This window comes from Betta splendens, chromosome 21 (genome assembly GCF_900634795.4).
Source record: "Betta splendens chromosome 21, fBetSpl5.4, whole genome shotgun sequence".
Lineage (NCBI taxonomy): Eukaryota > Metazoa > Chordata > Actinopteri > Anabantiformes > Osphronemidae > Betta > Betta splendens.
Window position 1 is genome coordinate 7,288,178 of NC_040899.1, and position 22,743 is coordinate 7,310,920.

At 45.6% G+C, this 22,743-nt stretch overlaps 1 protein-coding gene across 3 annotated transcripts; it reads right to left on the reverse strand.

Annotated features, from left to right (window-relative positions):
• Positions 1 to 22,730, reverse strand: bcl9 (BCL9 transcription coactivator). Of its 3 annotated transcripts, none has more exons than XM_029136453.3 (10): positions 22,566 to 22,730; positions 20,418 to 20,583; positions 8,773 to 9,280; positions 7,506 to 7,819; positions 6,752 to 6,859; positions 6,450 to 6,636; positions 5,708 to 5,801; positions 3,430 to 5,605; positions 2,666 to 2,938; positions 1 to 2,430 (listed from the first exon to the last, which is right to left on the reverse strand). In XM_029136453.3, exons 3-10 carry the CDS (start codon positions 9,057 to 9,059, stop codon positions 1,391 to 1,393), a joined length of 4,479 nt encoding a protein of 1,492 aa, XP_028992286.1. In that variant the 5' UTR covers positions 9,060 to 9,280; positions 20,418 to 20,583; positions 22,566 to 22,730; the 3' UTR covers positions 1 to 1,390. The 3 variants fall into 3 exon arrangements, with proteins under 3 accessions (XP_028992286.1, XP_028992287.1, XP_028992288.1); XM_029136454.3 differs by lacking the exon at positions 22,566 to 22,730 and adding an exon at positions 22,181 to 22,537; XM_029136455.3 differs by lacking the exon at positions 22,566 to 22,730 and adding an exon at positions 21,241 to 21,670.
• Positions 22,731 to 22,743: the final 13 nt, after the last annotated feature.

Consider the following 22,743-nt stretch of genomic DNA (forward strand, 5'->3'; position numbering starts at 1 on the left):
TATACCAAAACAATATCTTTTATTTGTAGTCCATCACCACAGCCCTGGTAGGCTATTCTGCACCAAAGCCAATGGAGAAACACATGACAAGCTTATACAATAGAGAAAAGAGAGGAAGTCAACTGGATGGTAAGCAGTGCGTGTTTACATTTGTGTCTCACTCTGGACACCACACCTGCCTTACTAAATTTTACCAGCTCTACATAGCTCTAGTTCTAGAATACCTGGCATACCTGCTGTGGCATTCAAACACTCCTGTCCCATTCTGCTGACCATTGGGGGATTATTGCTGTGGGAATGATTATTACCCAGAGTCAACAAGAAAGTCAGAACACAACAGGAACAAGAAGAACACACATAGCACATCTGGGTATTAGCGGTATTTTTCACGCTGGCGGAAGGTGAGTCCCGAAAGTTTTGGAGCACCAAGTCAAAGGTCATCCACAAGTTGAAACAGACTGCAGATTATCATTGTGCTGCAAAGCTGCCAGGATCCTCACGCTTAATGTGGTGCTCTCAATGGTAAAAAATAGAGAAAGAAGACGCTTTCTGCAGACGGTCCATGTTTGTGCTTTTTTAATAATACTATTATCTTAATGAGGTCATAGTTTGGTTTGTTATACACTGGAGTTACAAAGGAAATTAAAATAGACTAAAATTCGAATAGCCCACCAATGGTAAACATTACAGTATTTTAGGGGGCATTCCTCCCCCAATGAAAGTTGGGTAAGAGGATTTGAGAGGTCACTGATAGAATGCCTATACATACAGACACATACATACATACCACACAAACATACAGTCCAGCACACACCCACGCACACACACTCGCATGTATATACTGTACAGAAACAGTCAAAACAATGGAGCGAGAGACAAGATGGAGTTCCACTAAAGTCTTCACAAAGCACAAATTCTTCTTATTCCTTTCTCTTGTTCCATACCACTTTCATGACAAATTTGTTTTTTAAATTTGAAAAAAGTAGACATATACTGTAGCATCTCCACGCTGACTAGGTTGATTCCTCTTTGATGTCAAAGTCAGTATCTTTATAGTCAGATAATCAAAAACACAAGAACAGTTTTGCGAAAATTGATGCACAACACTCCCATACATTCTGAAGTTTGAGTCAAAATTCAATGTTCTTGTGGCAAAAGTACTCCAATACGGGTCTGTCCCGAGTCCAATTCCATTGGAATAGTTCCCACAGGACACAATTAGGTGACTGGTTAGCTCCATTCTGTTCATTCCACGGCACATCCTCTATTTTGTATTATACTTCCTTTATTTCGAGTCCATCAGAGATTTCTGAACACGCTGCAAATGCCATGATCTTCTCTCCACTCTTGCATTTTGTCTAAGAACATTCTAGATACAGAATCTGTTGGATTAGAACATTCCAGGGCCCGGACTGAACCCCATGTCCATGTCACGTGGCCTCATCTGAGCCCCCATCATCATTGTCTGCTGTGGGGGGCCACCCATGCCCTGCAGTGACATCATCATGTTAGGTGAACCACCAGGACCTGGGTGGGCCATTTGTCTCCCCTGCATCATCCCTCCAGGACCCCCAGGGGACATCATCCGGTGCTGGGGGCCCATCATTCCTTGGCCCATGAATCCTGGGGGCCGCATGGAATTGTGGCCAGGGTTGCCCATTGGCATGTCTTGGGGCCCCATTCCCCCACCAGGCCCACCTGGCATTCCCCCCATTCCCTGCATGGACATTCCCATCCTCGGAGGGCCGTCACCCATCATGCCCTGCATGGGAAAGCCTGAAGGATGTGGTGGTTTCCCCCCAGGGTTGTCTCCTCCACCTCGGGGGAAGTAAGACAGAGTCTGGCTGGGCTTCTCTGACGGGATTATCCTGGACAGGTCAAATTCTGGAATACCAGATGCTCCTGGCCGCATTACCTCATGAAGGTCTGCATCACTGAAGCCACCTTGCATGTTGTTGAACTCTGGCCCTCCAGGAGTATTAGGCTTGCACATACCTCCATCACCCCCTCCCCCATGTGGCATGTTCCCCATTCGTCCTCCCATAGGTCCTCCTTCTCCCTGGAAGCCCATGGGGTGGCCAGGAAAGCCCTGGGGACCAGGACCGTTGTGTGGGGAGAAAGGGCCCTGCTGGGAAGGGGACTGGGTGAGGGGGTAGCCCTGGCTTCTGTGCGAGTACCCCATACGTCCCTGGGGCATCATTTGAGGGTTTGCCATACCAGGATCTTGGGGATTTGGTGGTATCATCATGCCATGAGGCATCATGCCTGGGCCCATATTAGGAGCGTTGGGAGAGGGCATCTGTGGAGGCAACCCATGTGAGAGGGGCTGAGATCCCATTGGATTCATACCCAGAGGGCTGAGAGCAGGCATGGGTCCAGCATTTCCTGGTCCCATCATACGTGGATTGCCTTGGTGGTTCATTGCCATTCCTATATGTGCAAGACAAAACAATAACAATATTCAAAACAAGTCTGTATGAACCATAAATATTATAAATAATATTTATTATGAAAATAATCAAAGCAAGCTACAACTGAAGCTTCAAGTATTTTATTTTTGTATTTTTTAAATAAATAAATATGCTTATGTACATCTCTTTGTTCATGGAATTCACTGCAGAAAACACATTTTCCCTATGAGAGTGAAATACAGACAAAGACTTACCATTATTGTTTACTGAAGGCAAGTTTGGGGAGCGAGCTGGAGGCGAATCATCATCAGAGCTGGCAACAGTCTTTATGGCATCATGGTAGAGTGGGGTGGAGCTGGGCATCGCAAATTTGGACATGCGTGACATCATGATGGACAACGGGTTCTGTGATAGCGTTGGCTCAGGGGGTATGGTGTATGGACTGCCAGACGGGACGTTTCCTGGGAGGGACATGGGGCCAGATGGAGCCCCCGACGAAGGAGGGGCAGAAGGAGGGCCATTACCACCTGGAATATGAACACAATGACCAAACTTTACATAACAAGGAGATGGTAAAACAATGGCAAACACAATTATTAGATTCTATATAATAATATTAACTAAATAGTAATATATGTTGTTGTTGTAGTATGTATTGCACACAGACTAGTGGGTAATGGTTCAGTGACCACGAGAGGGAGCCACTGGACCATTACCCTCTCAACCCCACCCCTCATACAGATGTGTTAACTTTAGTGTAGTAAGTTTGAGTATTAACACCAGACCCTAATAGACTGCATCATTTACTATATTTTGAATAAATTACAATATTTTAAATTTGATCATAATTAGTAAAACTACAGCTGTATAACCAATAGTAATAATATGATATATATGATTTCTAATATTGTGAAATCCACTCAAGTGGACAAACTTTAATACATATGAAATTTAAAAAAGAAAATAAATTCTGAGGTGAAAAATGTTGCTGGTAACAGATGAGAAACAAGTGTTATACCTGGCTCCATGCCTCCCATCATGTTCGGTGAGGTGATGCTAAGGGGAGGTTTGCCACCCTGCGGTGGTACTCCAGGACTCTGCATGGGTGGCTTGGGTGAGGACGCCCATCCAGGAGAAGGGTTAGGAAGAGAAGGAGACCTCATGTGAACAGGAGAGGCACCTGCCGATCCCATCATGGAGTGGGGGGACTTCATTGGTGCTGAAGCTGGAGGAGCTGGAGGAGCACTAGGGCCTGTAGGGCCAGTGAGCATGCCAGCCAGCTGGGACGGTGTCTGAGGAGACTTAAGATTTCCCGAGGGGGAACCCATCATGGGAGACTGTACTTGCCTTAGTGGAGGGGACTTTAGTGGGTTGACACTGGGAGAGTTCCCCCCTCCTGCTTGGACTGTTAGATCTGCTGGTTTGCGGCCTCTCTGGCCTTGTGGGGCCCCAGCAGCAGAGAGGGGATTCATACGGCCATTGCCTCCTGTTGGTGTAGATCTGTGCTCTGGACCAAAGGCTTGGTCCCCATGTGGACCCCTCATTCCAGGAGGACCCCCTGGGAAAGGCCGCCCGGGACCCATTGGAAAGTCTCCTGGTTGTGTCTGATCAGGGAATGGAGGCCCCTGCATGGGTCTGCCTTGAGGACCCATGTTATCCATTGGAGGCCCGCCACCTCCTCTCATTCTCATTATATCATCTGGACTCATATTCATAGGGGGATCTCGTAATTTGGAAGGGTGCATATGAGGCCCTGGCCCTGGGCCAGGTCCCATGCCAAACTCAGGCCCCATTTCCCTGCCTGCCATCCCTTGCAGTCTAGATGATGGGCTCATAGGACCATCACCAGGCATTCTGGGAAACATACCCATTCCATTACCAGGTTCCATTCCACCTCTTTGACCCATCATCCTTTGCATGTCCATCATCATCCCAGGAGTCAGGCCCTTCTCCCCACCCATTCCTTGGTGAAACATTGCTTCTTGGACTGACTGAGGATTTGGGAAACGCTCACCACGACCCCCAGGACCAGCAAACATTCCCCCAGGTCCTCCAGGGAAACCTCGTGCATCCCCCATCCGTGGAGGCATGTCATCAGGCCATACCATTCCAGGTCTTGGGGGTCCCTCCATCTCAGGATTAATCATGCCAGAGAAGCCAGGCATCCTCTGCATATGAGGGGGCATACCCCTGGGGCCAGGGCCAGGGCCCATGCCCATGCGCTCCTGGTAGTGTTCAGGTGGACCCCCTGGTCCTCCCCACATCTCTCCTGGGCCCATTTGGTAAGGTGGTGGGGGTCCTCTCATAATGCCACGTGGACCATGTGGGTGCATCATCATGTCTGGAGGAAGTGGACGATGTTGCATTTCTTGTTTCTTCCTCTTCTCTTCATAAAACTCCTGCTGTAGCTTTAACCATGCCACTTGTTCTGGAGTCATTTGATCTCCTTCTCCGCAGCTTCCTGGACCCCCCATATGAGGACCCATTTCATCTTGTGGAAATGTAGGCATGTCCCTGGGCCCATGGGGTGGGCCAAAGGGAGGACCTTGTGGACGTGGGCCTCCTGGCCCGCCTGGTGGACCAAGGCTTTGAGACTGCGCCATCATAGCCTGCAGGGGACCCTGTTCTGGCCTCCGTGGCGCACCATCAGGCCCTCCTTCGTGGGGTCCACCGTGGGATTGTGGGGGTCCCGCTGGTGGGGCATCACGGTCATCAGGAAAAAGCATACGCTGGATATCTCGCAGGGTCTGCAGGGAGCGCTGGCGATGCTCCAACTGTTCTTGTGACAGACCCTCTGTGGCCTCCATGTTCAACAATTCCTGGGCTAGCTGCTGCTGTTGTTGCTGTTGCTGAGGTGTCAAACCTGCTCCAGCAGCACCTCCACCCTGCCCTTCCACTGTTGCCGGAGGGTTGAGGCCAGTCTCAGGTTGTGTGACAGGGGCCTGATCAACTGGAGTTGTAGTGTTACTGGGGCTACTGCCTGGAAGAGTTTTGGATTCCAGGTTTGCAGCTGATGACCCTTCTTGTGGAAGAATGCCAGATTGGCTCCCTTGGTTTGAAGGCTGTGGTGGGGCTGGCTCTGCCATGCCGGGTAAGGATGGCTTGGCTCCAGGCTGGTGGCTCTGATCTTGGGTGTGGGACGAGGTTTGCTGGGAAGGCTTGGAGTCATTTCGGAGGGCGCTTGCTGCATTGTTCTTTAATAGTGAGAGACAAATTGAAGACTTTGTTATGACACATTCATGCAAGCCGTTGGCGTATATACACTAATGTTTGAAAATGAGTGCATGTATCTTTACCAGAAGGTGAGCTTTGTCCTTGCTGTTGGAGATGTTTTTCATGTGAAAGGCAATGATGTTTTCCGTATGGCCAGTTAGAACTGCATCAGCTGCCCTGAAGACAAGAAGGCAGACAGTCAGATGTCAGTCATCAGAGAAAGTAAGTGTGTGTGTCTCCATGTGTGAGATTGTACATTTCAGATATGGTGAGCTGGATGAATGACTACTAGATGGTACCATGAAGGTAATTCCAAGGTCAACAGACTAGGCAAACTATTGCGCACACACATACACCTTCCACTCCACATCTTTGATCTCTAATTCCCACCAGGCAGTGTTAATCTGAGCCAATATAGCTTAGGGGTTTAGAGAACATGATGGAGCTCTTGAGGAAGAGGGCTTGAACCTTGTAACAGATCCCTGAATTTTTATGTTGGTGGTTTACCAGGAAAATTAAAATGCTCTAAGGAAGAACTGTCAACCAAAAATTATTGTTAGAGAACATGTCAGGGGTCTGGTGGCTATGGGTTCAATACTAGGCATTTTATTTTATTTATGCCTTGTATTTGTTTATGTATTTATTCTTTTATTTGTCTATTTTTTTTCTAATGAAGTCATTTTTGCCCTCCACAAGCCTCTTAATATTTAAAACATAGCAATGATCTGTAACTTCTATACTAATATAATGAATTACTTATATAAGGTTGGAAGATAACAGATACCACCAAATACACAAATGCTATATACAAATAAGCTTTCTTACTTATTAGCCATCTCTGTGGTGAAGACATAAACAAGTTTGTTGCCTGGCTTCTGGCCACTACCAGGTTCTGCTGTGGAGCCCTGGCCTCCCAGTGTGTTGTGGGACGGTGTGGAGGAGCGACTGAGTCCAGCATTGGAGGTAGAATGTGAGACAGAGTCCTGTGGCTTCACATCAGTTGAGTTACAGTCTGCAAGGAGACAACACAGCAGACCTTGATTTTAGGAGCAACATAGGCTTATGGGTAATGTTCAGTGTTGATCAGCAGAGAGACTGCTACACATGCAGATGTACACATCACTCACTGAAGAATCCTTTGTCGTCTTCGTCACTTTCTCCCCCAGAGCACCAGTCAGCCCCGCTGTATGGCTGTCTCCTCTCTGCCACACACATCCTCTTTACCCTGCTGCTGTCTGTTCAGACACACACAACCACCAGAGTTCAAAAAGACTGCAAAACTACATTTATATTTTAGCACATTAGTATATATATATATATATATATATATATATATATATATATATATATATATATATATATATATATATATATATATATATATATATATATATATATATATATATATATATATATATATATATATATATATATATATATATATATATATATGTATAAATATGTGCACCACTAATTAAACAGTCTTACAGTGGTTTGCGATAAAATAAGCATATTAAACAACCACAGGCTGCAATTAGGTAATATCAGTTCTGTGTTCCATTAGGCAGGGATGAATGATAGCTTCAGTAGCAACGGTTGGTATATGGCCAACACACAAACAGGAACAACAACATAAACATTATATATACTGTTAAAGTAATATAGCTAATGTTTCTATACGTATTGGAAAGCATTTTATTACAGACAGAACACTTTGTAACACATTACAAAAATACAGCTCTAAACTAATTTAAAGTAAATTGTTAGCTCATATTCCAACATTAGTAAAAGAAAAATCATCATGGTTTCAAATGGTCTCAGACTACACTGACGTCTGAGTCCAGGTACCAGCTACACAGTAGAGGCTACAGGGATGGTTACCCTTTTCTTCACTGGTGGGTGTGCCGCTGTCCGGTTGTTCAAAAGACTCCACTGAGGTGCTTCTCTCTCTTTTGACCTTAACCTTGGAGCTTGGGCCAGAGGTTAGACCCTGTCCGTTTTTCAGCCCCATGCCCCCTGCCACATTCTGAGCCCCTTTGGTACCCAGGGTTTTGGGATCACAGGGCGAGGGCTGTGATTGGCTGGCGGTGTTCCCAGGTTTACCCTGATTGGGCATTTTAGAGTCCATCTGGGAGGCAGTGGATGGGGACATGACGGGAGGTGATCGTACCATGGCCTCCGTCTTAGGTTTAGGGCTGTTAGTAAAAAAAGGAAAAAACACATAAGCTTGATCATTTAAGCAATGACACAAAGTAGAACACAAAAGATTCTGAACACAAGCTATTTAGAAATGACTGCTGCTGACTAGCTGCGAGCAGTGTAGTTCAAGCAAGCAGGACACTTCCAACTGGCAAAAACTCCCTTACCACACCCCAATCTTTTCTCTGTCTCTCTCCCTCATATATACACATACACTTGTACAAGTAGGATGAAACAAATGCCAACATGTGCAAAGAGGACAGCCACAGCCTAATGCAGTGTTTGTCCATACACATAGCAAGGAGGAAAGGAAGGGAAAGCCAGGATTTTGGCAGTCCAGGCAGCCGTTTCCAGAGGCTCCAGAAGAATGAGTCAGCAGGGAAAAAGTCCAAGCACAGTGTACTCTCTGACCCTACAACTAACCTACAATTAAATCGCACATCAAGACCCTTCAGGTAAATCGCAAATCGCTGAACAGCATTTCACCTGTCCTATATTTATTTTCCACGTACAGCAAAGGGACAAGCTCAGGTTTGTGTCCACTTAATCACACCTAATCTGTTAATCTGAGAACTCAGTTTTACTATTGGTCGCATAGTGTAATCATGCTGGGCAAAACAATGGTTGCGGGTTAAATATTTTTGAAGCCTTCTGCCACTGCCCAGTCCACTTGCCTTAGAAATGCTCAGGGATGGGTCACATTTCCCCACAGGAATTAATAAAGTATGAAAAATGCTGCATAAGGGCTGTGGTTGAAGTTTTCTGTAGATTTGCTCCTGACAAGCTTTTTCAAAATTCAAAACTCAGCACATCATGGACTTAACAACTAGAAAGATATAAGAGTTTCAAACTGTGGAACAAGGAGTACACGGATCATTCAGCGACTAATCAGCTGCTAATTATTATTAGCACCAATGCACAGTGTGACAGGGCCGCTGGGCGAACTCACCTCTGTGTGTTGGTGGACGGGGAGTTCTTTAGCCTATTGGAGTGCATTGATGGGGCTCCCAGGACTACAGAACAGGGTGGAGTGATAAGCTGGTGAGGACTGCCTGCGTGTGAGAGCGGTGCTTTTGCGCGCACGTTCCTAGAGCCAGGGACTGGATTCCCGATGCTTGAGAGGTTTCCCCGACTGTCCTTGGCCTCCTCTCGCTCTTTCTTCCCTCGCTCCTTCTTGTTGAAATGTGTCGCTGCTGTACCTGCCGCCGCTGGCCTCTCCTCTTGGACCTCCAACATTCTCTCTATGTCCTTGTTTGTGCGGGTGTGGGTGTGTGTGTGTGTGTGTGTTTGTGTGTGTGTGTGTGTGTGTGTGTGTGTGTGTGTGTGTGAGTGTGTGGGTGTGAGTGTGTGTGTGAGAGAGAATGTGTAAAAACAATAACAATATTCCAGGAGTCTTTCTTCTTCAGTGTGTATTTATGAAACTCCCCCAAGGGGGCTTTCAACGGCCCTTGGGCACACTGTTGGGAGAACACAGAGAAAACGGAAAGTTAGCAGAACTGGAAAACGGGGCCAGAGTCTGATCCAATTTAAAGTCACACTTCACCCGCCCACAATTTTTTAGCATCGAACTACTAATCTACTTTTACAGCTTTTTGCTTTTTTCAGCTTCAAAAAACATTTCAGTGTTTCAGCAAAAATGCTCAGTTGTCCCAATGGGAACACAGAGAACCCGTGACAAGTCAAAACGTACACTCTAAAGAACAATGTGTCACCATTATATAGTTTGCAAAAATGTCCAACTATTTAAATATTTATTTTCCTGTTAAAAGTTAAATATATAAATAGTTCTGCACACAAAAGCTTTAGTAAAAAGTTCTCATTATCCTATCATTAATTCATATTTAAACTTCCTAAACCTCCATCATCAGTCACTTTAAGTCTAGTGCAGTGGTATAATATTACCAAACATACATGACATTGTAGGTGTATCTAGCAGTGAGGTGTGACGAAGTGCTGTGGCTCAAAGTAACGGCTGCGGTTCTGGTTGTGTGTTGATGAGTAGGCACAAGAACTGCATGTGAATCCTGTTTGAGAGAGTGGACCAGTCAGTCAGATTATGTTGTCATCCCGAAAATATTTAGGAGCTCTTCCAAAACACTCAACTTTATAACTGGCTCCAGAGCTCCCCTGGGGAGGGGGAGGCGGAGTGCTTGCGGGGCAACGAGGGGGAGGGGGTGTCGCTAGAAATCAGACAAAAATGACGACTACTGCTACAGCAGCACCGATTGTCTCTCAGTGGTCTAGAGCCAAAGTGATTTACAACTATGGGGGTCACAGATCACTACTACACACGAGTGAGTCTGGCTCCTGCAAGACAAGTGGGAGTGGAGTGGTTGGGTAGAGAGGAGGCCCGTGTGTCCAATTTACACTGATTACACCAACCTTTACATACAAAAACACATTGAGTGGAGGCTCGTTAAAGGAGCGTGGACTGACTATTGATTTCTGAAGCAGCAATTTGAGCGCTTGTTTATTTACAACCATGCTGAACTCCACTTTCTATTGAATTTGAATTGACATGTTTCTATTTTGCGATCCAGCATGCTTTGACAGCAAAGCGTGGAAAGAAAACTGTTATACACAATTACACAAGTACGCTGCAGACGGCACACACAATCAGCCTGAATTTTACACAGGGGCCTTTGCTCAAACTACAGGCCCCCCCCCCCCCCCCCTGTTTAATTACAGCCAAGGTGAGAGGGAAGTGTAAAAAACAGGTGCGTGTGGACTAAATTCACACTTCATTACAAGACATTATAGATCACTTTCATCATCTCAGCTAGTAGAGCAGTCCGTAGAAATCTTTCAGCCACATCTTAGTACCTTTAGGTGTCACTTCAAGACACTAGGGCATGATATCAATAACTGTTAGGCCACAAAAAGGAAAAGCCTTCCTTTAAAGGTGTTTTTCTCGACAAACAAAATGGTTACGCAAGCTGAAGGTGTGTGTGTGTGTGTGTGTGTGTGTGTGTGTGTGGGTTTGACGGAGATAATTGAGAGGCCTTGGAGTGACGTGGCAAACAAACAGAATCCATGGAAAAAGAGAGATCTCATTTTTCTCTTTCAAAATCCTCCTACCTCATTCAACCCTTACTTGCATGTATGCCCCCAGGAGCTGTTATCCAAGCCTAAACTCCAATCACACAGAAACGGGTGTAAAGTGAGTCTGTGCACGAACACAGAAACCAACAGCAGGACCTGTCAATCACTGCTTCCTTTCAATCGCACGCTAACAAGACACTAATTGGTAATCTTGCTGACATGACTGTCAAAAGGTATGTACTGACACACATATCAGACGCGCACACCGCAGCCAGCCACACTCACACACACACGCACGCACACACACACACACACACACACACACACACGCACGCACGCACACACAGACACACAGACACACACACACACACACACACACACACACGCACGCACGCACACACAGACACACACACACACACACACACACTGAAGCGGCACACAGGTAATCACAGAGACGTCTCTCCCTCGGTGTGCGGCGGAGATGCTGAACCATCTGAGCATACACACAATGAGCTGCAGTGCTCGCAAGTTAATGGGAAAATACTATAATGAGGCACTAAAATCGAGCTTTGCCTCTGATGTAAATATGAGGTTCCACATAAAAAGAGGGCAGAAAATAGTTCAATTCAATTAGATTTGGGTTTTCCAATGCGGGTGGCACTAAGAGGGAGCGTTTCATTTCATCTTATGTAACAGCCATGGTACGCTGGCTGAGTGCAACGTAGAGAGTCGACCCTTCCCAGCTACGTCACACAGGCTCAATGGAGGAGCAGATGTGAGGCTTTATAACAGAGGTGCATCCACTGATATGCTCCAGGTGTGAGATCAGCGGCGGTGGTGCCCAACTAGTCCACTGGCTTATATTATTAACGCAACAATGCTTCCAGGATAATATTTCACAAAAGACGGAGGGAAAAAACTGAGCACACACACACACACACACACACACACACACACACACACACACACACACACACACACACACACACACACACACACACACACACACACACACACACACCCTTCCTCTTCCCTCATCCCAGCCCTGCTGTTGGCTGTAAAGGGGCCTGCTGATGTTTCAGCCTTATTTATGCAAATCCCATTTTGCAGTTCAGTCACAATGGAGTATTGCTCGCTCTTTCTCGCTCTCTAGCTCCCCTACTCGCTCTCCGTCTGCTCGGCCTCCATCTCAAGAATTTCTTTAGCCCATTATTTGTTTGGGGCAATATCAGAAACGTTATTTCCACCTCTTCTCTTCGCAGTTTTCTGCAAGAATATACAAAACGTCACGGCAAGGAGCCATGCAGTCAAAGAAGCAGCTGCCCGGCCGCGCAGACAGTAAAGCCTTCCCATCTCCTCACACAGCATTCAAATATGAGGCTCCCTTTCTTCTATATCACTCACAGCAAACAAGCCATAAATATTAAACCCTGTTCGTAATTCACGGTGGTGTTTGCATCTGCTCAGAGCGTTTCCAGTACGGGTGGCAACAACAAGGCTAATGTTTGAAAGTTTGTTTTACTTTCTTTTAGTTCCCTCTTTCATGTGAACCATATTAGGGAACCTCTGTGTTTATTTTAATCTGTAATATCATATTTCATAAAAATCTGATTTTAATGACAGCTTAAACTCTAGTTTCACTGTTCGCCGTAGAAACAGTCATTTCTAAACAATTATTCAAGGCAAAAACAAAGACAGTAGTAAACGCCTTAAAACTGTGCTGTCGGATAATAAATAAATCTAAATTAAAGTAGCTATGCAGCTTTGGATGAAAATAAGCAATGGGTCCAAACATCCTCCAGAGTGAATGTTTTAATGTTAGCGAGTTCAAAAGGAATGTCACACAACCGAAACATGTAAACAGACAAGTTCTATGAGTTTCTTTTTGTTTTAAATCGAAATTTGACTGGGACAACAAATTTAAAAAAACTAATTAGTATCATCTAGTCTTTGACCTATAAAATGTCAGACAGCAGTAAGTAAATCAATCTTTAGTTCCTCACAAATCTTTATGAGCAAAGCACATGTATCATAAATCATATTAACTAATTGTTTGTCAGGTGACTAATTGATTATTTGATTGATTAAAAAACTACTGTTGTAGGTGCTACATTTCCTTATTATACAATCACTGTTAATATGCTGACAATAATGACCTGGTGTTATTCTGCAGGCACAAATTAGCATAAACGCTCAGTATTTCCTTGTACGTAACCGGTTTTCTGGCTACCACTCGTTCACACACATTCCTGGCTCTTAACGCGACGGCGAATCCGTGCACGTCAGCCGGCGGATCCCACAGCGTCTGACCAGGGAAGCGCGCTCACTCACCTGTTGCGGTAACCACCACGACGCCGCGCCCTGCAGATAACGCCGCCACTTACCCAGAATGCCAGGAATGCAGAGTGTCACTAAAGATAGAAGCAGTACACAACATATCTGTCGTGGCAGGAACGAGGACGCCCATAGAAACGTACCTCGGCTCCTGTTTCTGCAGAAACTAAGCCGCGCAGATATTTACAACACACTTTCAAACTGTTCCGCATTCCTCACACACTTAATTGCTCCTGCAGTACAATAGTTACACATCTCCATCCCTCTCCACCCGCTCTCTCGTCCCTCTGTTCACCTGAGGGCCTTCGCCTCTCACTCAGTGTGCTGCCCCCGTCCCGTGGTCTGTTCAGCATTCTAATACAGCTCTGACCACTCCAACATCTCCGTTCCCCCGTTCAGCAGGCGATGCCGCTCCATCCCCAGGGGGGCGACATGTGTGTAATGCCACATTTTGTCATATCGTATTCGTCATGTCCATCGCAATGATGGAAGAGGCAACGAGAACAGGAGGATGGGAAAGGGTTGCGATACAGATACAGAGGCACAGGGAGGAGGGGGCTTGTTTCACAGAGAGTACGGGTGCGTGTCTGTGTGTGAGACACACACACACACACACACACACACACACACACACACACACACACACACAGCTGACTCACTAGTGACACATCTGCTGGCGTAGCCTGGGCACGGTGCCATGTGTGGCGGCCAGCTCCAACAGCAGGACTGGCACTCAGCACTCTGCCTTCTCTGATCTCCTGCTCAAACACACTTCACCCTGCACTTCCATCTCTGTCCATGTCCACTCTGTCTCTGTATCTCTCAGTAAGTGGGTGAGTCTTGCTTACACACAAACACCTTTATACTTAATGTGGAACAACAACACAACATCTGCACTCGCACTCCCAACTGCAAATTTTGTCCAAAAACACACAAAATAACATGATTCAGGTCTAACTGGATTCAATCTTTGCACATGTTTTACATTAAACAGCCCACATACATAATGTGTGCATAATTTCTTATTCTTTGATACGGAAACACACAATGACTGCTTCTCTTATACTCTTTCTAGGGTCAGTCCCCGTCAGCTGTCTCTTCAGTGTATGAAAGCCAAGCTCATCTGGCATGAGAACGTGTCCACTCAAGGACTGTCCAGCTCTAAATAACTCCTTTGTTGCTTCAGCAGGGTGTTTGGGATCATTGTCTGCCAGGCAGTTCATTTTGAGATGCTGGCTTGAACTTGGGCACACAGGATGTTTATTATTAGTGCATTATTTTACACTTCAGCTGTATTATCTTGTGTAGTTTATAGCATGAATGGAGATAAGTTACTCCTACAAAACAAGACGACCCTCTATGTTCTTCACCTTCACCTTTGTCTGTTTTTTGTTTGTTCATTTGTCGCCTTTTGTTCTATTCTCTCCCAACCGACTGAGGCAGATGGCCACCCAAACTGAGCCTGGTTCTACTAAAGAGACTTGTTCCTCTCTGCTGGTGCCTTGTGGGCTTTTGTTGGGTTTTCTTTCTATGCAGTTATATTTTAGTTCTCTGTAAGGTCTTAATCCTCACATAGTGCCTTCAGATATCCTTTTATGTGAATAGGTGCTTTATGAACAAACTCAAATTGAACTGAGGTGACCCAGTTGCTGCTGCAGCCATACACGCCCCAGTCCTTTTTCCAGAATTCTAGTTGCCCTTTAAATACTTACATGACCAAGCCATGTTGGTCAGATGAAAGAGCTTTAAACCGAGGTAAAGCTTATGTTGACCTTTAGAGGCCTGGTGTCCTAAATATAAAAATTGTAATATCAAACCAGAATCCAGTCTATCAAATGTTTGAGCCAAAGATGCGCCATATAATAATCATCTAGTAGCTTTGACACCTTATTTACTAATATCCATTCGTATCAATATGTCCTGGTTTCAACTAAAAGCTGTTCTTGCTTTGTGGATATAAAGCGGTTTTATAGGTGGATTCACAAGCGCAGACGTCTGACTCAGAGCTGAAACAACGATGGTTCAGCGATGTTACAAAGTGATGCCTCTTACCAGCAATCTTTGGGTAGAAACACTAGCATGCATTCATAAACACTCTTCTAATTGCTACATCTGAAAACTAAAAATAGGAATACACATTTGAAAAGACTAAAAAGTGTACATTTGAACCAGGCACGGTTATTTCCTTTGTCTGAAACTTTGCGCAGGTCTGTGTTGGGGAAGTGACTAAGCTAGTATATGCTACGCCTTACTGCCGTACAGCACGGTTTTCGTTTTGGGTCTCAAATCACAAGCTGAAAAGAAGCCGTTTGCGCTAGAGAAACTCTGCTGCCCTCTGTGCAGACCCCTTCTTTCCTCCCTTCGCTTGACTGTGCTCTCCGGTCCGTGACTCCCTCCCTCCGTTCTGACAATCGCTCCCACACTCAGACCACATTCCTCCCTTGCTCATGCTGGGAGGACGTCTCCCTGTGGCCAAAGGCATTGTGGGAAATCCCAATGGCCAGGCCCTTCAGAGGCTACACAGACTGTTGAGGTGAAAGAGACGTGTGTTCCTCGCTGGATGGCTAACAGACTCCTTCTGAAAGCCAAACACTAAAATACCTCTCGCCATTAATGTCTTGATATTGAGTCTTTTCGGCAAACAGCACAGAAGAACCCTCGATCCACATAACCCACGCTGCAAAAATCCTCAAAGCCATGAAATCTCGCCATGAAATGTTAACATGTGGCCCCAAAATATATTTCCATAGATTATTTTTGTACGTTACAAATCAGTAAGCCCCAGAGACGACTGACGTCTTAACCTGTCAGATCATGTGACACAGCTCAGGCATCTCATCTGGCATCGCAACAAACAAGATGTATGTTACGCCACACACACACACACACACACACACACACACACACACACACACACACACACACACACACACACACACACACACACGCACACACACACACGCACACACACACACACACACACACACACACACACACACACACACACACACACATGCTAGCATATAACATTTTAGGACTATTGAGACAATATGAGCCAGACTTGTCCCTGAATTACCTCAGTCTACACTCGTGTGTCATTCCCACGGAATTTTAAACGCGCTGGCTAAGACCTGCCCAATTAGATCTACAGGCATCGAGGACTATGCATGCACGTACTCGTGCTATTGCACGTAGAAGTATCCACTGCTGCAGCACTTGGCTGTCCCAATAATGTGGTGTGCAGAACACTGTGCATTTGGTTCCCATGACTCAAACCTTATGTACTTCTGCCTAGATCCCTCTCACAGTACGACTGCTTTACCGTTTCAAATAGACACAGCCCTGCATTACTCTTAACAGCCTATTTTTTTCATGTAAAGGAGATGATGTTGTTACACTCTGTTGTATAACTCTGGCAGAGGCTCTCTAAACCTTTAACGGTGGCTTGTTGGGTAAAACTGACTGAAAGGCACAAATAAACTCATCCACGTTCTTTGTTTATGAGCATCAGCAGATGGCTCGAATTACAAGGGGGAAAACAAACAGGATGAAAATGAGATGAGATTCAAGTTCAAGGTGTGGCACTATATTTTTTGAATGCAGGGAACTGTGACTACTGAGACTAAAGCTTTTTAGCCAAGAAGAGTAAAAATAAAGCAACCAACACATCCAGCTTCTAACCACTGCAGAAGCTGAGCAGAGGGAACCTGTTGAGTCGCCTTTCCAACAGGAAGACCGGTCAGTTCTGTTATGATGCAACTCATGCAACACACCTCTTTCATCTTTTCAACTACACGCTATTTTATGCATGTATATATGTATATATGAGTACCGCTAAATGGATCCGTTTTAGCAATTAAAAAGTAACTAGAAAGGAACACAGTTCCTAAACCTGGAGTCAGACTACAGCATATGGCATTGAAATAATGCAAATTCATGCCAAGTTGGAAACTTACACATTTAAGAAAAGACTATTGCTATTAAAGGTCTACCACATTCAAATTAGTAAATCATCAAACTCTGGTATTTAGGTACAATCATCAGCAAACCACTACCAAAGTAAAGCCTCAAATTAAAGAATAAAATATCTCTCTCTAACAAAAAACACATCAAACCTTGTCGCACACTGACTACAACAGCCGAAGACAAAAACTAGATCAGTCTCTGCTGTAACATACAGATTAAATATGCATGAAAACATGCCACATATCAAAGGTTAACATTAACGTACCATGTCCCGGAGCTAAACCCATTTCCAGTTAGCTCCTGTACTCATATAACCCTGACCAGTCACCAGATTTTAGTCTGATAGGTCACCTATTCTGGATGTGAAGCCAACACATCTGCAACCACATGATGCTACGACGTCAAAATAAACCAACGATCTCTAGGGAACATTTTCACTACATATTTCAATCAATGCGTAGAAGGTGTTGGGGGCAAGTGCCTAATAAAATGGCTGTTAGATGTATAATGAAGGTTATCCTGGTCTTTCTTTAAAATTGATACTCAAATGCATCAAAAGGCTTCGTTTTTAAAACGAACCTGTCCTTAATTGCCCATAGTCTTGATGCACTCTAGGTATGTTTATCAGTACATCACCAATACCAATGTTTCAAGCGTTTTAGTTCACTATTACATTTTTTCCCTTCAAAATTTCAATTTATCAATCATTTCAATGAAAATAAAAAAACTGCGAAGAACGTTGTGTTGTGGAAAGCTCTGACACGTTCCTAAAAAACTAATGTGAAAGATTAAAGAAGATTCTCCACAAAGCACTGACACATGCACACCACCACATATCAGACGATCGACTAAAGAACATAACGGATTAAACAAAGCAGAAGCCTCCCCTCATTTACACTGACAGCTCAGTCAAAGAACACTTGATAATGAAGATTTGACACAGTTGATGGATGCTTATCTCTGCCTCATGACACTAGCGAACTGATTCCTAGTGCAACCCCCATTTAAAATACATTGGCATCATTGTGCTGTGTTAAAAGGTGCTAACTAGTATCAACCAGCTGGAGAAGACCTCAATGAGACTTGCAGTTGGAGACGCTGCAGGTCACAGCAGGTTCCACCTGAGAGCGACCAGACCCCTCCCCGCCAAGCAGGAGCAGCAGCCAGTCTGTGCCATAACTGTCAATCACAAGGGGCACACGTGAAGGCAGATAGACAGGTACAGGCTGACTCAGCCAGACACGTCTCGTAAGGATCCTGCCTCGGCAACAATCCCATCACGCATTCACACGAGGCCGAGACGTTACAAAAACCCATTCATATTTATAGCTGTGGCTGTTGTAGAGACGTCCCACCAGGAGCTGCTCCCAGAGTGTGACAATGACGTCCTCCAGCCGTGTGCAGCCAATTGCCTTTATTATTACAAATACTATTCATCTTCATGTTTCTCATTGGTGGTAAAAATTGTGTTGAACTCAATCAAAAAATAAAACAAACAATGCATTTGTTCTTTAATTTTAAATAAGATTTTCACTAAAGCCTTTGCTCAACACTGTCTCCAATGAGTCTACTATTTGATCTTAATATTGGTTCTAACTTGCCTCTGCCACGTGAAGCATGTTGTAACTTTTGCTGTAATTTATACTGACAGTTTCTTAACTTTACACACAAACGACTGAACTATGAAACCTGACCTCTGTTACTAATAAGGAGCACCAATTAAAGATGTAATGCTCCCTTTTCAAACTAAAAATTAAGATGCATAACCTCTGTCAACCCAGTTTCCTGGAACTGGCAGAAAATTGCATATTTGAAAATCCTAACATCTGAGTCTAGACATGGACATTCTACCTGTGACGTGCAGTAGCTCAGTAATGTTTAAGCGCTTTACGGGCGATGAAGGCCACTTCACACAATTAGAATAGTTTTATTTGAACTTTTCAAAGAGTGCAGACACCAGTGGTAGGTCAAAACTGAAAACTGCAGAAATTAGTTTGATAAAAGCTGTGCAGCATTGTTCTGCTCTGTGGGAAACGAACTGTGGGCTACAAACTGTAGGACGAATTCAAGGGATGCACAAAATTCCTTCCCTAATTGTAAAGCAGTTCACTAAAACACACTTGGCCTAATTTTCTAAATGAATAAGGAGGAAAGCCCCCTGCCACCCACTACACAGGCGATGGCACAAACCACCCCTCCAAGCCATCTTCCCATGTCATACACAACCCCGGCGTTGCGAGTTTTTAATTAGAAAACCCGTGATACAAACAAACGCATGGGAACACAACAGGCCAATACACAGGAGGGGAAAATAAATCCTTTAGTGCTTTACATCAATATCCATTTTCTTGCGTCCTTCGCCTCAATGTGGTTTTTTGGTTAACACACTTCGGATTAGATAGCAGACAAATAAACAGTGTGCTGCGTTCTCAGGAGGAACACCCTGACCATATTATGTCCTCAGCATGTGCAGATCACAGAATAAGGCCAAACGTTGCGCCGATAGCCCACAGCGGTCCGGCTACGAGGTTCCTCTCCTCAAGCCGCTGTCCTGAACATCAAGAGCAGTCATACGGGGCAACCACTCCACAATTCAAGGCCTCTCGTCAAAACATACCTGCCAGTGGTCGTCCCTACATTGATAGATGTCAGAGACATAGTAACGGCTGACGGAAAGAGCCTGTGCCTAGGTTGTTATTTTATTATAGCAATGATAGGATGTCAAGATACAGGAACAGTCGTTGAGAAATAAGAGGTGCTAAACCAGCCTTTGCTTAAACACATGAGAGAATATCGTGCCAATATTCAGTTTTGCTTATTGCTACATATGGTGGCGACAAATGCTTGTCATCAGCACAATAGATGTCCGAAATCAATCAGTTGTTTCCTGATTCACGACATGCGCGACAGAGAAACGCAACAGTTAATTCTACAGTTAATTCTTCAATGTGACATGACCTGTATAAGTAATTTTACTGTGTCTCATCGCTGATGATTTGGCAAATTTTAAATTTCATGTATTTTATACATTTTTGAGGGCGCTGCAGAATTTGCAAGGTGAAGTTGGTTCACAGTAAATATAATACACTGTACAGGAAAAGTGAGGCAGCCAAGAATGTTTATAACATATGCTATGTGTAATAACAATTCATAATCATATCTTACACATGAGAAAAGTGTATTAACCCACAGTGGGTCTTCTAAAGAGCGATGTGTGTGTGCGTGTGTAAAGTCAGAGTTGAGCTGGTTTACCTCAGAAGCCCCCCTGCCCTTTCAGCAGGGCCTCATATGGAGAACCAGGCCTAAGGTCCCCTGGGCACCGACGTCTGCTCTCCACTCGACTCCTCCCAGTCAGCCACGGAGGCTGTGCAGAAACCTGGCCCACTCACGACACCCTACAGCCACAAGTCATTCACACCTGGAACAGAGGCACAGAACTTTGGTCAGCGGCCGAATGGCATGGAAAAGCACTCAGTCGGCCAACGTGTAGCAAATACATAACAAGTGTAAATCGCAGGTCATTAGGGGGTTCAGTAACAGTGTAGACACACTTTGTTGTTTTACCCCAGACACTCATTTATATTTCAGCTATCGACCAATGTGCACAAGACAGCACATGATAGTGTATCAGGACCTTCTTTGCATCCTTGAGGAATTCCTCCCCCTACAAAATACAGACACTGGGACAGAAAGTTAGGCCGCAACAATGCAAAGAAGTAAAAGTAAAAGCACAGAGCATGAACATAAACGCAGCATAAATAGCATGCAGCCTCGAGATATGCAACAAATACGCACTCGTGTAGTAGTGTTGCCTAGCAATTGGAGAAAACAGGAGGGTCTGCAGTTCAATATCAGCAGCTGACATGTACGATTCCCAACATTGCTTGGACAGTGTAACGAACGCCCGGCTGCCGGCTCACAAGTTGCTCCGCATAAGAGCATCGGCGGACGGCAACAAAGGCCAAAACGCCGCGGACGCGTCCGCTTTTAAAAGCCGCGAGGCCAAAGCAACGCCACAAACGCACGCGACCGATCCGCCAGTCAAGTTTCAAGTGCGGAAAAACAAGCGACTTACCATGCTCTCTGCGAACTCATGCAAAGCAACGAGCCGCGGCTTTATTCATCACCACAGTGAATCCACCGAATTCCTACGCATCAGATGTCCTTTGATTGTCTCAACGTTTTACTCCGTGGAACCTGTGGATTTTTTTCAACCCGCGAGTCCAGTGGACGCAGATCGCCGAAGCTAAAACACTGAAGCCATTCTTTGCCATGTTTAGCAGCCTGGACTTCCCAAGGTAACACAGCACAATGCCACAAACTCGAGGAAGTCCTCCTAAAACACTCAGACGTCCACAAAGCGAAAAGTCTGCAAATAATCGCGAAGCACGGAGCACCCGCACACGCCAGACTTGCCCTGAAATCTCAGCGCCTCACCGGACAACTCTTGGAGGACAAAGTAATTCCATGGCGCTTGAAACTCCAGGAACTTTTTTTTTTCTTTTTCCTAAAAGAAGTTGTTCCTGTTTCGCCAGAGAACTGGTGTGTGTGTGTGTGTGTGTGTGTGTGTGTGTGTGTGTGTGTGTGTGTGTGTGTGTGTGTGTGTGTGTGTGTGTGTGTGTGTGTGTGAGGGGTGTGGGGGGGGGGAGGGAGGACTTCAGCGCTCGCATTCATGGAGCCTCGGCCAGCGCAAACAAAGTCTTCCCCCGAAGAGGGAGGCAGTGAACGGCGGCAGCGAGCGAGAACAACGACGTCGGGCCACGAACCGCCCCAAAAAAAGGGCTCCCCGCGAAATCAGCGCCGTTCGGGTCCGCGTGCGCGGATAAAACAGCCCGGGCCCTCGTCAACGCGGAGGATCGTTTTCAAGTTCTGCTAGCTCCGTTAACAATGTAACAATTAAATCGCTCGGCAGATGAGAGGGCTGGCCGACACAATCACCAGCCGAGGCCTATAATCTCGTTACGCGCTTATAAATCATATCAGGCACATTTATAACACAGTAATAAATACAATACCGACGGCGTGGTGCTCCCGAAGAATGCAGAACATGCACGCTGCATTGTATCCCCTTTTCATTTTCACGAAGCACGGGCGGTCCTCCTCCGGTAGAATGGGGCAAAAAACAATATTTCTCCGCGGGTTTCGCACCGTGTTGGGAACATCGCGAATAATCCGCTTTTGTTGCGCCGGGGAACGCGGCGTTCGCGGTCGGAGCGGCGCTCGCTGTCCGCCAGGCCAGACGCGACGCGGGTTAGCTAGCCAGCCGTCGGGGACAGAGGCAGCGAAGAACGGATACCGGAGCGAGATGTCCCCGGGAGGAGGACCCGCGTGCGCCCGTTGCCAGGAGGCGAGCCGCGGTCGCGACACTTTCCGCCCGGGTTTCAGTAGAAGCACACTCACCTGGAATGTCGGCGTAATCCCCGTTCGTATCCGGCGACGCGTATATGCCGCGCACTTATCAAATCACAACATTATCACGGTAACATTATAAAATAGAAATGTGCCTCCCCCCCATTCGCCTGCGCTTTCCAGTGGTCCTACTCCATTACATCCCAGTCAAGATTTCCTGTCGTTCGCC

Excerpts from the sequence above, each read along its gene's own strand:
- bcl9 (XM_029136453.3), bottom strand. The coding sequence starts at position 9,059 with ATGTTGGAGGTCCAAGAGGAGAGGCCAGCGGCGGCAGGTACAGCAGCG. Across the intron at positions 5,802-6,449 it reads ACCACAGAGATGGCTAATAA|GGCAGCTGATGCAGTTCTAA; the intron begins GTAAGAAAGCTT and ends TCTTGTCTTCAG. Across the intron at positions 2,939-3,429 it reads GATGGGAGGCATGGAGCCAG|GTGGTAATGGCCCTCCTTCT; the intron begins GTATAACACTTG and ends TTCATATTCCAG.